A 16828-nucleotide genomic window follows, 5' to 3' on the forward strand; every position below is an offset into this window, starting at 1 on the left:
AAATTCAACCTCTGGCATCTTCCTTGAAGTAAAATCTCAGTAGACTGAGACATCGCAGTAGTCCAGGGCTAGATGGACATAGAGTCTGACGGGATAGAAGGCAGGCTGCTCCACAGAGGGAGTGGGCAGGAATCCAGTTCAGTTCACATTTAAAGGCAAACGTACTTAATTTGTGCTTTTTTATTATTATTAAAGTTTTCTTCGTTTACAAAGGTATGCGCAATGTCTCTTTTTTCAAGTTACGTTTTCCATAGGTCAGTTTCATTTGTTGAGACATTAGGGTTACATTAGGAAGAAAGAGGGGGGGAGAGGTGGCGGGGGGAAAGGCGAGGGGGGTGGGGTCGGGAAGTGATGTTTCTATTTTCCTTAATGTATGTGTGGGGTTTTGTGTCAGCATTGTTTGTGCGGGTTCTCTTTACTATTCACTTGTGTTCCTTTGGTGGTGAGAGAAATTGGGGTTGGCCTAGGGTGCGGTTGCTTGTTTGGGGTTGGCTGTGGTGAACTTTGTTTTCATGTGTGAGTGGGGGTGTGTGTTTTGGATCAGGTTAGCCATATTGATTTGTATATTGTTGGTGGATTCTTGTCATTGTCTTGTTGGGCTGTGTACGTGATAAAGGGGAGCCATACCAGGGTAAAGGCGTCTTCTTCTGTTTGTCCCCGTGTCAGTTTCAGTTTATTGGTTAATTTTTCTAGCAGGGCTGTTTCCCATACTATTTGGTACCATTGGCCCATGCTTACTCCTGACAGGTCTCTCCAGTGTCTGGCTATGATGTTTCTGGTTGCTGAAAGTAGGTGGGCAATGAGTTCATTGTGATGTGAGTGGGCATTATTGTCTTGGAAGATGTTTAGTAGGGCCAGTTCTGGGGTGATTTCTAATACTTGCTTAGTTATTTTACATATTTCTTGTATGGCTGTTGTCCAAAATAATTTGTGCTTTTTGAAACAATGCACATTGCAATGTAGAGCTTGCAGGGCAGCAGCTGAAGAAGGAGCAAAAAGGGTTTTCTTGTGTGTGTGTTTCTTGTGGCTGATTAGCTGCTCTCCCTGTGCAAAGGTCAGAGGGGGCAGGGTTTCTGTTGAGGCAGGTGATTAGCTGTGGGAGGAGCTTATCAGAGCTTGCAGGGCAGCGGCGCGCGCCTAGTGGTGTGCGCAGTTTGATCCATCTTTTAGATTTAGGGGAGCTAGTCTCAAACGTTTGTTGGGGGAGACCTAGGTTTTTTTGGGGGGGAGTTATTTGTCCTGTCTTCACGCTTTTTATGATGGAGGACCGCTGTAGTCACCCCCAATGACACGTTCTCAAGATGGAGGGTGAGGGAACAGCTGCAGTCGCCTGCGGTTCCTGCGCAATGTTTGCCATCTTGCCAAAGGTTGCAGGCAGCTTTACCTGCAGCAATTGCATGTTGATTGCCCTCTTAGAAGACAAAGTCCAGCAACTGGAGGAACGTGTAGCTACGCTCCAAAGAATTAGAGAGCTGGAGCTCTTCTTGGAAGCAACAGAGCACACCGTCTCCACCAAGGAGGAGACAGGGGACTCCCCTGAGAAGGAGGCTAGTTCACCAACACAGGAGCCAGATATATGGAGAAACGTGACTTAAAGAAGTAGGAGGGTTCGCTCTGATTGTTTAGAAATACACAATCGCTTTGAGGTCCTCTCCCCTAGCATGGAAGACGAAGAGCAGACTCCATTTGAGGATCTCTCCCTCATTACAGTCGATCAGGTATATGAAGACGAGCAGCAAAGTCAGTCCTCAGGGAATGTGCAGGCGACCTTGGAACGGACAGCTCACGGAAGAACCCCGACCAGACCTAAGAGGAGGCGTGTAGTGGTGATAGGGGATTCCCTACTGAGGGGAACAGAAACAGTGATCTGTGGGCCTGACAAGATGTCTCGGGAAGTGTGCTGTCTCCCCGGGCCTAAGATCCAAGATATAACTGAATGACTGCAAGGAATCATAAAACCCACTGACAAATACCCCTTCCTCTTGGTTCATGTGGGAACCAATGACACTGCAAGCAATAGCCTTCAGAATATCAAAAGAGACTACGAGGCTCTGGGCAGGAAATTGAAGCAATTAAATGCACAAATTGTCATCTCATCTGTCCTCCCAGTTGAACGACGTGGCCCAGGGAGAGAGGGAAAAATAGTGGAAGTGAACAGCTGGCTTTGCAAATGGTGTAAACAGGAACGGTTTGGATTCTTAGATCACGGACTGCAGTTTCTTGAAGATGGACTTCTGGCAAGCGATGGGCTGCACCTCACAATGGTTGGGAGGAATGTTTTTGCAAAAAATCTCAGAAACCTCATCAGGAGGGCTTTAAACTGACTAATGTGGGGGAGGGAGACAGTGCTCCTGAAGGTAGGAGTCTATCAATTGATGAAGATCCAAATGTCATAGACCAAATGGAGCAAACAGCACGCAGACCTAGTGGTGGGAGGAAAAAATCCTTAAATAAGAGACACGGGGAAATGATTAATGGACTTCAATGTCTGTACACTAATGCGCAAAGCATGGGAAATAAACAAGATGAGCTTGAGCTCTTGGTACAGCAAACTAAATATGACATAATAGGCATCACTGAAACCTGGTGGGATAAGTCCCACGATTGGAATGTAATAATGGAGGGATACAATCTATTTCAGAGAAACAGACCAGACAAGAAAGGAGGAGGAGTGGCGTTATATGTCAGGGATGTGTATACCTGTGAAGAGAGCCAAGATTTAGAACCTCAAAGCCAAAGTGAGAGCATTTGGGTCAAAATTAAGGGAGAGAAGAAGAACAGTGACCTCATTGTGGGAGTTTATTATAGATCCCCAAGCCAAACGGAGGACATAGATGATGCCTTCCTGGAACAGATGGCCAAGCATGCAAAAGGAAGGGAGATAGTAGTAATGGGGGGCTTCAATTACCCGGATATTTGTTGGATGTCAAACTCAGCCAAGAGCATAAGGTCAAACAGATTCCTCACTGGCCTTGCAGACAACTTTGTTGTCCAGAAAGTGGGAGAAGCAACAAGAGGAACAGCCATTTTAGATCTGGTCCTAACCAATGTTGATGACCTGGTTAGTGGGGTAGAAGTGGAAGGATCATTAGGCACGAGTGATCATGCTCTTCTGAAGTTTACTATACAGCGGAAAGGAGCAGCCAAGCATACTAGGACTCAATTTCTTGACTTTAAGAAAGCCGACTTCATAGAACTTAGGCAAGTGCTGGGTGAGATCCCATGGATAGTAATACTAAAAGGAAAGGGAGTTCATGATGGCTGGGAGTTTGTTAAGAGGGAGATAGTAAAAGCACAACTTTAGGCAATAGCAATGAGATGGAAACATGGAAGGTGCCTAAAGAAGTCAGGGTGGCTATCTAAAGAACTTTTAACTGAGTTAAGATTAAAAAAGGATGTGTGCAAAAAATGGAAAAGGGGGGAAACCACCAAAGAGGAATTCAAACAAATAGCCAGCACGTCAGAAAAAGTCAGAAAAGCTAAAGCACAGAATGAACTCAGGCTTGCTAGAGAGGCTAAAAGCAACAAAAAAGGCTTTTATGGGTATGTTCGTAGCAAAAGGAAGAACAAAGAAACAGTGGGGTCACTCAGAGGAGAAGATGGTGAAATGCAAACAGGGGACACAGAAAGGGCTGAACTCCTCAATGCCTTCTTTGCCTCAGTCTTCTCCGATAAAGAAAACAATGCCCGACCTGAAGAATTTGGAGCAAATGATTCAGCAGAGGAAACACAGCCCAGAATAACTAAGGAGATAGTACAAGAATACTTGGCTAGTTTAGATGTATTCAAGTCTCCAGGGCCAGATGAACTGCATCCAAGAGTATTAAAAGAACTGGCAGATGTGATCTCAGAACCACTGGCAGTCATCTTTGAGAATTCCTGGAGAACAGGCGAAGTCCCGGCAGACTGGAGGAGGGCAAATGTTGTCCCTATTTTCAAAAAGGGGGAAAGAGAGGACCCAAATAATTACCGCCCAGTCAGTCTGACATCAATACCAGGGAAGATTCTGGAGCAGATCATTAAGCCAACAGTCTGTGAGCACCTAGAAAGGAATGCTGTGATCACCAATAGTCAGCATGGATTTCTGAAAAATAAGTCATGTCAGACTAACCTGATCTCATTTTTTGACAGAATTACAAGCCTGGTAGATGAAGGGAACACAGTGGATGTAGCCTACATTGATTTCAGCAAGGCATTTGACAAGGTGCCCCATGATATTCTTGTAAAGAAGCTGGTAAAATGCGGTCTTGACTATGCTACCACTCAGTGGATTTGTAACTGGCTGACTGACCGAACCCAAAGGGTGCTCATCAATGGTTACTCTTCATCCTGGAGAAGAGTGACTAGTGGGGTGCCACAGGGTTCTGTCTTGGGCCCGGTCTTATTCAACATCTTTATCAACGACTTGGATGATGGACTCAAGGGCATCCTGATCAAATTTGCAGATGACACCAAACTGGGAGGGGTGGCTAACACCCCAGAGGACAGGATCACACTTCAAAACGACCTTGACAGATTAGAGAACTGGGCCCAAACAAACAAGATGAATTTTAACAGGGAGAAATGTAAAGTATTGCACTTGGGCCAAAAAAATGAGAGGCACAAATACAAGATGGGTGACACCTGGCTTGAGAGCAGTACATGTGAAAAGGATCTAGGAGTCTTGGTTGACCACAAACTTGACATTAGCCAACAGTGTGACGCGGCAGCTAAAAAAGCCAATGCAATTCTGGGCTGCATCAATAGGAGTATAGCATCTAGATCAAGGGAAGTAATAGTGCCACTGTATTCTGCTCTGGTCAGACCTCACCTGGAGTACTGTGTCCAGTTCTGGGCACCACAGTTCAAGAAGGACACTGACAAACTGGAACGTGTCAAGAGGAGGGCAACCAAAATGGTCAAAGGCCTGGAAACGATGCCTTATGAGGAACGGCTAAGGGAGCTGGGCATGTTTAGCCTGGAGAAGAGGAGGTTAAGGGGTGATATGATAGCCATGTTCAAATATATAAAAGGATGTCACATAGAGGAGGGAGAAAGGTTGTTTTCTGCTGCTCCAGAGAAGCGGACACAGAGCAATGGATCCAAACTACAAGAAAGAAGATTCCACTTAAACATTAGGAAGAACTTCCTGACAGTAAGAGCTGTTCGACAGTGGAATTTGCTGCCAAGGAGTGTGGTGGAGTCTCCTTCTTTGGAGGTCTTTAAGCAGAGGTTTGACAACCATATGTCAGGAGTGCTCTGATGGTGTTTCCTGCTTGGCAGGGGGTTGGACTAGATGGCCCTTGTGGTCTCTTCCAACTCTATGATTCTATGATTCTATGTAGTCACCCTTTGAAATCCATTCACACTTTTCTGAGATTTCCCACAACAAAAATGCAGATGCTAGGATAAAGTGTGCATAAAAATTAATGTGTTTGTGAAAATAGCATACTTGACACTCTGACTTGCAAGGGAAGCATTTAAGAAATGGCACCCCGCTCCAGCCCCCTGAATTGGTTCGGCCTGCTCTAACAACTAATCTGCACATTTGCTGAAATTTCCTTGAGCTTTTGGCTATTAATCTAGAGATCTAATCAAGGCCAAATTCTGGTGAATGCAATAATGCCCACTTGATCTTTCAGTTAAGGTTTGGTGTTGCTCAGCAGCAGCAAAGGGGAACAGGGGGTGAAGTTTGACCAGTAAAACCGCAGACTCAAGATTGTACCTGAAACAAACCACCCAGCTTAATAGTCTCCAAACTTTTATTAATGATGAGGATGATACTACATTTAATTTGTTGCTTGCCTTCTAAACCACCATCTCAAAGCAATTTATACATAAAAAGAGGGGGAAAAGACAATCATCAAATACTTTTAAGACAAGACTAAAACCCTGACAAGTGGGCCCTTGTGTCAAAGACCCATTCATCCAGCAAGGAAAGTCTGTTGAACAAAAATGTCTCCAGCTGTTTTTGAAAAGTACACGTAGTAGGTACTTGTCATATCTAGACAAGGATGGTATTCCAGAGAACTGGGGAAGCCACAATAAAAGCCCTGCTCCGAGTAACAGCAGGTCTTTGGAACTTGTAGGAGAAACTCTCCCACAGACCACAGGGAACTCCTGGGGGTGTAAGGGATACATGGTGTTACGAGGGATACAGGACTTACAGAGAATACAACAATATAAAAGTTACATAAGAATCAAAGGCAACAGATGTGATGAATCTCCTGGCATTTGAAGCCCCTCTGATCCTTTTCCCCTTAAATATATTGTCTTCCAGCTCCTAAAAGTAATGTCCATCTCTCGCCGGAAAAATCTGGAGAAACCAGAAGATGAGGATGAAGCAGGAAGTGGGGGCTGTGATGACGAGGACGACTGTGGTGGTGCAACTTCCGGAAATGGGGAATTAAGAGTGAAGAGTCAGTTGAGATTCTTGGCAGGTAACTGGTGAGGTGGGTGGGCAAGGCTGAACTAGCCAGTTCTTTATCCTTTCCTGGCAGGGGGCTTGTCTGCAACCAGGGCAGCCAATATATGGCTGTGCATCAGCTGTCCCCCACTTCCAGAACTAAAAGCAGGACTGGGCAAATTCATTGAGGAGTGGTGGGCACCCATCAGTGGTGACTCGCAATGCTTGACAGAGGAGGCTCTACTGGTGGTGCCACTGCTGAGTTGCCACTGACCCTTGATCGGGACTTTTCAGTGGTGGTTCCCCTCTTGTGGAACACCCTCCCTGGTGAAGGAGTCTGTCTGAACGGTGGCTATTCCTGGGAAGCTTGAAATTATTAGCAGTGAGGGCATGTTGTTTTTACCTGTTTTCAGCACTGTGTGCTCCAGTGTCTTGCACACAAACTGGTTGTGCTTCTCAAAAACTGAACACACATACATGGGAAGAAGGACTTAGATTAGAGTAGGAATTTGCAGTTTTGAGGCTAACTTCTGTTTTCCTCCACCCCCAATGCACAGACTTAATGGGGAAGGGTTGTTGCTCAATGGAAGAACATCTGCTTTGCACACAGAAGGTCCCAGGTTCAGGCCTGGTGTGTCCAGACAGGGCTGTGAATTTGCCCTGTCTGAAACCCTTGAGAGCCTCTTCCAGTTCATATAGACAATGCTGTGCTAGATGGACCCAATTATCTGGGACGCGTGGCAACATCATCTTGCAAACCCTCACTTATGTTCACATAGGCCTCAGAACTGGTGTTGCTGGCATAACAGTTTCTCTCCCCAACAGCACCACCACTCTGGTTTCCCCATCTATCATGGGAAAGAAACTGTTTTGGGAGGAGAGTGGTGTGCTGCCCTCCCCCGCCCCCCAGCAGATGCTGTATCCTGGAAACAGACTCACTGATGCTGCACTTTATGGAACCACCCTTAGGAGATCCTTCCGAATTGAATGGGGGTCCAGAAATTGAAATGATTAGCTTGGGAAAAACCACCCAAGTGATAGCTCAGTGACCACAGTGTTTTGCAAGGATCATTCCCCAAAGCAGTAAATCTCATTATATTGCCTATGTGGATTCCAGGGCATCTTTTAGCCATAGACATCAAACTAGCACCAGTAGATGGGTGAGAACCACAGTTCCCTGGGGTGTTGCTAGGAAGGCTGTGTCCTGCGACTCTACACCTTTGGGTGCCCTTAACCACTGTGCCTTGGGTATACAAGAATGCAAGAAGATCCTGCTACATCACGCCAGCAGCCTGTCTGCCCATCACCATGTGGATAGGGATTTATCCCAACATACAAGTGTTTGCACAGCGATTTCTCCCAATATAAGAATTACATCGCCACCATTATCATTATCGGTACTAGATCAGCCAGTCTTATTACCTGAAGGTTTCCGAGCAACTTATAATGCAGGTAAAAACACAAATAAATATATTTATACCATAAAGCAGAACAAAAGGCAACCACCTATGTAACAAACACAGGAAGCTTTGTCTGCATGCTAACAGTAGTTTGTCAAAAGCTTGGTAGGGGGGCGATATAAGTCTTTACCTGGTGTTAGAAAGATGAATGAAGGTGCCAGGTGGACCTCACTGGGGAGCACATTCCAAAGCGTTTGCTGCTTTCATGAATACTTTCATCTGTGTGCATAAGTTACCCTAGCATTTCTCTGCACGTTCCTTGGCTGGAGAACTGCATCACAAAATTCGGAGAAGTGCAGATTTCGAAGGATGGGTGTGTTTCGCTTTGCAAACTGTTGCATAGTGAGTGTTATGTTGAGTTCTTCTTTATCTGTGACCTGAATGGAATCTCTCCCACATTCCTCCCTCCCTCCTATGTGGACCACAGTGCAAATGTCACTCGCTCAGTCGCTGCAAAGCAATCCTTTCCCAATCATTGCTGCTTGCATCTCTCGCCCAAGACCAGACAGATGAACCTGGATAGGCTCAGCCCTCCAGCTTTCAAGTTTAAAGAGGAAAATGTGGTCTCTTAAAATGAGGCCAGATGCTTGTATAAATTCCCTCCCCTTGATCAGGGACAATTACCTGCTATTTAATAGAGTGGAAGCTGAGGTATTTAGCCGCTGCTTGTCAGGCACCATATATATATGGATAAATAAAACACTGAGATAGTAAAATACTGGGTAAGAGAGAGCAAAAGTGACCTTTGAGCTATCCTATCCAGCCCTGGTGAATATTGGGCCATGAGAGGCCTTCTGTGGTTCATATACAGAGGGAGGCATCTCCCTCTCCTTATCTAGTGCTCAAGCCATCTTGACGGCCAAAATGGCAGGTCTGCAATTGGATCTGTTGGCGGCCACATCTTTAATGAAATGCAGCCAGTTTTGGATCTGAGAAGCTATGCAGGGGGAGGGGGTGTTTGACCCTTGTTCTTCAACTGCTTCCCCAACCAAAACCCCCATCCATGGGCACTTCGCCCCCTCCTGATTCTCCCGCAGGGGGTGGTTGGGTAGGTAGAGATGGAGACCAGGGAAATGAGGTAAATGGAGAGAGGGTCAAGCACGTCTCTTGTAGCACCCCCACATGCCTGCAGTTCATTAGTCAAGAAAACAATTCCCCTTCATCATGTGTGTTTTGACCCTGACTGGGAGGGGAGTGGGGTGGGCAGAACCAGAGGATATGATCTGCTGTGGAAATGGGGCACAGGCTTCAGGTGCACAATTCTGTGCTATCACGCTCGCTCAGACTGCAAGGACCTGATTCCACCCTCGCCCATTGAAGGACTACTAGGGGGAAGTAGTGGCTTAACAGGGGTGAGCTGGAAAGCATCTAGTTCAGATGTTGGCTCCACCCTGGTTACATTAGGTGGTCTTGGGCAAACAGGCATTCCCCGGCCTTGCCACCTGTAAACATTTGTCAGGGATGCTTGAGCTGAGATTCCTGCATGGTAGGGGGCGGACTAGATGGCTCTCAGGGTACCTTCCAACTCTACAACTGTATGATTCTATTCTGTGAAAATGGGAATAACAAAACGGACTCTACCCTAGTAGGGGTGTTTGTAAGGACTTCTGTTTGCAAGGAGTTAATGTATTGGGAGCACTTGATTTATTCTTATGGGGATTCGAGCCATGATGGCTTTTCTCTGCCTCAGGGCCAGCCCACCCATGAAGTGGGGTGAAGCAGCTGCCTCAGGCTGCAGAAGTCCCCTAGGCATCACACTCACAGCCTCCCTCAACCCACCCTGAAACCTCCACCACTGGCAGGGGTGCAACTTGAATAAAATATTGGGGTTGAGGGCAAGTAAGCCCTGCCCCACATTTTTTATTTTATTAGCCCCCTCAAATATTTCATTGGGGTGCTGAAGTGACCTCAGCCCCTAGGAGTTGGCTCCTATGACCCCTGGCAGAGAAGCAGTGGCGATGTGGGGGAGGTGCCACGTGGCAGTGGCGGCAGTGGCAGTGGCAGCAGCTTGAGGAAGGTGGCAGAGCCACTTCCCATTTTGCCTCAAGCAGCAAAATGGGACACACAGCTCTGCCTCCACGATCAGAGGCAGCAAGGCTTCTGAACGCCAGTTGCTGGGAGCCACAGGAGGGAAGAGTGTGGCTCTCGTCTCAGGGGTCCTGCTTGCAGGTTTCCCATTGGAGCGTCTGGGTGGCCACTGTGAGAGCAGGATGTGGGACCAGATGGATCATTGGTCTAATCCTGCAGGCTCTCCTTATATTTTAAGGTTCAATTACAGTAATATATACATAAAATAAGAAACATGTTATTACTCATTTTAACACTGTACTTGTTTCCCTGTGTCCATTTCTGCATATGGCAATGTAGGAATATGCAGCTGCCCGTATGGGGTTCAAACCTGCAACCTTTGCATTCTCAGCACCACACTCTAACCAACAGAGTTATATTTGTGTATACAAATAGCATGGATTTAAAAATTTTTTTTTTGCAAGGTCCTCCAAGCCTTTGGCAGTTTGTAAATTATGAGCTCCCCCCTCCCCGCCCCCCCCCCCCAGCAATGCTAAACCCACATGTTTTTATACCAAAGCAAAAGTCACAAATCCTGCAAGGTTTTCCATTTGGGGGCATTTGAGGTTCTGGCAGCCGTCAGCATCCATGTCAAGCATTCCTGAGAGATGAAACCTTTCAACTGATTTTAAGTTAATTTTAATTGCTCTACTCTGAGTAAAATGAGACATATATATTTGGGACCCACCCTATTTTTGTGATGGCAGTATTTTTAAACCATTTTTAGTGTTGTATTTTAAATTGTGCTGGGGGCTTCAGGTGAAGGGCAGGGAATAAACTGAAATACTACTACTACTACTACTACCACTACTACTACTACTACTAATAATAATAATAATAATCGTCATAAAAAGGAGAAGAAGGGGAAGCATTGTTGGATACAACCCAATATTAGTTTGCTCCAGGCTTTACTGTTGTGACCCTGGCAGACATCAGATATATTTGCTATAAACTGCTAGACAGCCACTGGATTTGCAAGGATCCTGTTTCGTGGCAACAGGATTTAACTTACCCCTGCTTTACCCCTTCTCAAGGCTGCCTGCCACAGTCTTCTCAGCTTCCGGGTCATGTGGCCAGCATGACTAAGCCACTTCTGGCAAACCAGAGTAGCACACGGAAACGCCGTTTACCTTCCCACCAGAGCGGGACCTATGTATCTACTTGCACTTTGACATGCTTTCAAACTGCTAGGTGGGCAGGAGCAGGGACCGAGCAACAGGAGCTCACCCTGTCGCGGGGATTCGAACCACCGGCCTTCTGATCGGCAAGCCCACAGCGCCACCCGCGTCCCTGGGAAGGTACATAGCTGCTTCAATTGCGTATTGTTTTTATGTTGGAAAACAGCAGTGTGAAGGCTCCTGAAGGTAGACAACTCTTAAGGTAGAATATGTGTACAGATTCATGTGCTCTGCTATGCATCCTAGATGGCAGGTCAGTTCTTGCTCCTCAGGTTAGTTCTTGCTCCTCAGCTGACTCTGTTTGGGTAGCTTCTTTGCCTGGGAACCTGGCAGAAGTTCTTAACTCACCATAGGTGAATAGGTCTGTTCTTCTCTGAATTTCCCACCCTAGAAACAGAGCCTCTTGTGGTATCAGAGGGTGGCTGCAGCCAGTTGTAGCTATCTTGTGAGCCAGCAAACTTTTCTTCCAAATTCCAAACTTAGGGTTATAGTGAAGTCTTACCTTATTTATTTTGGGCTCTTAATGACTTACTATTTGAATGAACCAATGTTGGAAAGAGCCTGCTGTTTTACAAGGCATTAATTCTACCCTAGCATGGGAGAAAGGCAAGGGGGAGACACATCCAAGCTCCAAGAGGATTATCTTTCCATGAGAGCCGGCGTATTGCCAGCATATAAAACACTGCAGCAGAACTGTTATCTTGAAAGTGTGTGAGCACATTTGCTGAAATTTCTCTTCTTTTGTTTTGTTTTCACAAAGAAGTCTTGATTGGAAATCAAGAATTCCTTGTCAAAATGCAGATTTATTAGAGGAAGAGGGAGGAGTCTTCTCATTCCATTTTAATTGCAACTGGAATTGCTAATTGGTCTATTGCTGTTGCTTGTTGTTGCTCACCATACTTTTAAATTTTAAAGTAATGATACAAAGTCAGAGCAATGGTTTTCTGGTGCATGCAGCCATCAAAAAGGAATTTGCTTATCAGTTCCCTCTCATCTTTTGGAGATGGGTTTGCAGTTCTGTCTGGATTTGATCTGTGTGTAATATGGCAGGAAAACAATGGTTAGTCTGATTACCTACTCTTGAAGAACCCAGTTTGTCTTCCAAGGCAGCAGCAGCAGCGCTGCCAAAGCACCTCCTCCCAGTCCTTTGCAAAGGACTCTGTGGCAGAAACTAGAACAGATTTCTGACTTACAGGATCTGCTTTGTGTGCCTCTAGAACCTAGAGCCCAGTGCAAAAGACAGGGCAGGAGAACCAGAGCCAGACACAAAGCGGCAGCTGAGAGGGCGCCCCAATCTCCAAGCAGCAAGAGACACCAGGGTTCCAGCGCTTACCCGGGATTTGGTTTCCTTGGAATGAAGGCCGGTGGGGACTGTGGTGATACATGTTTTTATCCACACATATATACAGCCTGAGGGACTGAATGGAGGGACTCACAACCCCAACAGATCTTGCCTCCCCATTAGGTTCCCCGAGAGACCCCTGAGCCCCAGCTTTGAGATTCAGCACAGAGCAAGGCAAGCTTCTATGTACCCAGCTTGCAGCATTAGCCAAAACTCCCCCACACCCCCAGCCCATCTTAGTCTGTTGTTCTCCATCCTAGGATGACAGGTGAGTTAGGGAAAGGTCCACCCATTTGTTTCTATGACAACAGAGCAACCTATTTAAGATGCTGATTATAGATACTTAGCTGAGCAGCTGTGGCCATTACCTTTACAAAATAGCTGGTTTGACTGACTTCCTTTTATAGATCCTAACCTCATAGATAAAGGATCACAGGCCTAGAAGGGGACCACAAAGACATCCAGACTGACCCCCTAAAAAACCTATAACAATACAAAAGAAAGAGTTTCAAAGCAACTTGAAAAAATAAAATACAATAAAAGCAATTTAAAATGTAAAACAACAAACAATGCTATATTTAATGTTCATCCAGTAATGTATTAAAAAGCACAAATCCTACACACTCGCCTGAAAAGATGAATTTTGGCAGGATTGGGTCCACTGCTCAAATCTGGCCAAAAGTGGGTTGGATCTGGCCCACTGGACAAAAGTAGTTCCCCCCCGTTCTGTGGTCTATGGATAGTGGTCCCTCCATTTCTTCTGACTGGCAGAAACTTTCTAGGGTCTCAAGCAGAAAAGTGTCCTTTCTGTCACCTGCAGCCTTAATCCTTAATCCTGGCAGGCTGACAAAGCTATGAGATGGAGCACAAGAGAATATTTGGCATGACTGGGTTGTATGTCTTCTGTATATAAGACCTTCTGCGTTATTAGATGGGAAGCCCAGAGATCAGTGCTAGAAGAAAGGTGTTTTGGATCCTGGTGGAGGAGCCCTGGGCTGGAATTTGGCACTTTGATTGTGATCTGGTTGAGAAAGTCTGAATACCAACTCAGGAGGAACGGCAAGAAAGAGCAGAAGAGGGCTGTTTCCTTCGTCCCTATTTGCAACTTCCTTAAAGGCCTCTGATTGGCCTCTGTGAGGTAGGATGCTGCGCCCAGTGTGCATTTGTTATATTCTTAACTTTTATGCGCTCCTTAATCAAGTCCCAGGGAACATCTACCTGTACTTGCTTTTTTTGTTTGATAAGGTTTCTCTTGACCAAGAGAATTGAATTTCTTTTCAGTGAGAAATGCAAAGCTTGTAACCCATGGAAGTAGTTCAGTTTGCAGCAGCTGCTGCACAAATGAGTTAATTTAGTTAAATCAGATGCAAAACGTTCTTGCAGTGGCCATTTCAAGATTTAGGTCATCTTGGCTCTTTCTGTGTTTCCGGAATGACATCTGTTTCTGGATTAGCTGTATCTGGAGAAGCAGAGGGTGTGTGTGTATGAGAAAAAAGTAAATCTGGTCGTCTGGCCAGATTTGTTCATTTCACATAGGCCAACCTGGCCTGGCACCTAGAGATTTTGGTGCATGTTTAATAGTAGTGCATGACAATGACTCTTGATATACATCAGACAACATCTACGGTTGCCAGTTGGGCGTTTGCAAAAAGAAAAAAGGACGTGGGCATTGCATAAAATTTTGCACATGCCCATAGAAAGCATATATGGATAGATGCAAATTTACAAATAATTGCTGTAAGTTAAATAGAGAGTTAATGCTTCACACTGAAGAGCAGACGACTGGGACCAGCTGGCCTGAGTGTGTACTTACTGTGCTGTCCAGCTGCTAGCTGGGATGGGGCAAAGTTCTTCCTCTTAGACAGGCAGCCCTCCAGACAGAGCACTCTCTGTAAAGTAGGACATTTAGAGCCAGTGGTGGGCACCACAGTTCAAGAAGGACACTGACAAACTGGAACGTGCCCAGAGGAGGGCAACCAAAATGGTCAAAGGCCTGGAAACGATGCCTTATGAGGAACGGCTAAGGGAGCTGGGCATGTTTAGCCTGGAGAAGAGGAGGTTAAGGGGTGATATGATAGCCATGTTCAAATATGTAAAAGGATGTCACATAGAGGAGGGAGAAAGGTTGTTTTCTGCTGCTCCAGAGAAGCGGACATGGAGCAATGGTTCCAAACTACAAGAAAGAAGATTCCACTTAAACATTAGGAAGAACTTCCTGACAGTAAGAGCTGTTTGACAGTGGAATTTGCTGCCAAGGAGTGTGGTGGAGTCTCCTTCTTTGGAGGTCTTTAAGCAGAGGCTTGACAACCATATGTCAGGAGCGCTCTGATGGTGTTTCCTGCTTCGCAGGGGGTTGGACTCGATGGCCCTTGTGGTCTCTTCCAACTCTATGATTCTATGATTCATAGTTGTTAAGTTGTGGGTGAACATAACAGACGACACAGCGATTCTTCAAACAGCTCTTGTTTATTCAGAGGCCAGAACAGAACTGTGCTGAAGGGCTCAGTCTGCCTGCTTATATAGAGCTCCAGTACACATAATTGTAACAACTTTTCTAAAACTATCCAATCACTGAGCGTCACTTTCGATCCCTTATTTGCATAATGATCTACAGTATCCCCCTGCTGGCCCAGGGTGAGAACTTCAGTACATAACACCCCTCCCCACCGAGATAAGGTGTCAGTTACAATCGTAATGGTTTCCTTATATACAGCACTACACGTAATGGTTCAATTAGGCACAAAAGCATATCGGTTACATTTCACATACTTCCATTAGGCCAACAGTATTACATGTCCAACAACATGGTCCTTTAAATAAGTTGGGCGCTTGGAAACTCTGCCAGACTGCCGGGGGAGCGGTACCCAGGTCCAGGGGGCTGCCCGATTCTTGCTGAGGCTGTGGCGCGACCCTAGGTGGCGTTGAAACCAAGTCCCCTGGATCTGCTGCTGTGGGTGGAACATCCGCAAGTGGGGTTGGCAGAATGTCAGGCACGGCAGTGGTCCGAGTCTGTGGGAAGTCCGGCAGACCCTCTGAAGCAGCTTGGTTAGGCTCCACGCCTGCAGTTTGCGAGAGAGGTGTAGGTGGAATCTCGCCATCTGTAAGTGTCTGTTCTGGAGCCATGAGCACAGTTGGGGGCACTGCGGTAGTGTCCAAGTCCCCAACCCTGCGCCTAAGCTGGTCTATGTGCCGGCGCCACAAGCGTCCGTCTTTGAGTGCCACCTGGTATGAGCGAGGTCCAGTGACTCCCACTACTGTGGCTGGCACCCAAGGAATGTCCCCCACAAAGTTCCGGGCAAAGACCTGGTTTCCTGGAACAAATGACCGTGGCGCATTGGCACAGCTTGGGGGTTCGGCCACGGCAAAGTCTGGGTGCAGCCGGTCGAGCGGAGACCTGAGGCGGTGGCCCATAAGCAGTTCAGCAGGACTCCGCCCTGGGGCCGCATGAGGGGTGATATGTTGCACGAACAAGTATTCAGCAACCCGCTCATGCCAGTCTCCCCGGTCCAGGCGCGCCAGTGCCTCTTTTGCCGAGCGCACCATTCTCTCCGCTTGCCCATTGCTGGATGGATGAAATGGTGCCGTTAGGGCATGGCGGATGCCCAGTCCCGAAAGGTATCGCTCAAAAGTGCCTGAGGTGAACTGCGGTCCGTTGTTGGAGACAAGGACATCAGGACACCCATGCGTTGCAAAAAGGCCTCGCAGCACCCGGATGACTGCCTCCGTAGTGGTGGAGGGCATCATGGCCACCTCCAGCCATTTGGAATAGGTGTCCACCACTACCATAAAGGTCCGGCCGTGAAAGGGGCCGGCCACATCGATGTGCACCCTCGACCAGGGTGTCTTGGGCATCTCCCAGGTGTGTCCCTTAGTTGCTGGTGGCACAGGCCTAGATTCTTGGCACGCTTGACAGGCGGAAACCCAGGCAGTGATGGCATCTTCCATGTTAGGCCACCAGACGTAACACCGAGCCAACGCCTTCATTTTGACGATTCCCGGGTGGCTAACGTGCAGAGCTTCAAGGATGCGTTGACGTAGTTTTTCGGGAATCACGACGTGGTCTCCCCACAGCAGACAGCCGCGATGAGCCGAGAGTTCGTGTTGTCTGGTTGCGAACGGCTGGAACTCCGATGCAAAAGGCCCTTGTGGCCACACCCAGTTGAGCACATGGCTGATGGTGCGATCCTGGGCAGATGCGGAGGCCACAGTGGCAGCCAATACAGGCGCTGCTGGAAGATCCTCAATCAGGAGGAGTGATGAAGCAGGAGCCGGGTCTTCCACAAATGCTGGAAGAGGGCAACGGCTGAGGGCGTTGGCATGGAACATCGATTTCCCCGGGCGATGGACGAGCCGGTAGTGGTAGGCAGCCAGAAAACAGTCCATCGCAGCATGCGTG

At 47.0% G+C, this 16828-nt stretch overlaps 2 protein-coding genes across 4 annotated transcripts in view; both read left to right on the forward strand.

Annotated features, from left to right (window-relative positions):
• Positions 1 to 16828, forward strand: part of KLHL13 (kelch like family member 13) — a 1461558-nt gene that overhangs the window by 285232 nt on the left and 1159498 nt on the right. The gene's annotated exons all lie outside the window — the stretch shown is intronic.
• Positions 1 to 16828, forward strand: part of GPC3 (glypican 3) — a 236671-nt gene that overhangs the window by 200005 nt on the left and 19838 nt on the right. For all 3 annotated transcript variants that reach the window (XM_083595426.1, XM_083595427.1, XM_083595428.1), the window contains one exon: positions 6260 to 6419. In XM_083595426.1, the coding sequence (XP_083451552.1) occupies positions 6260 to 6419 (160 nt within the window). The remainder of the gene's footprint in view (positions 1 to 6259; positions 6420 to 16828) is intronic.

This window comes from Podarcis filfolensis (genome assembly GCF_964270895.1).
Source record: "Podarcis filfolensis genome assembly, chromosome: Z".
Taxonomy (NCBI): Eukaryota; Metazoa; Chordata; class Lepidosauria; order Squamata; family Lacertidae; genus Podarcis; species Podarcis filfolensis.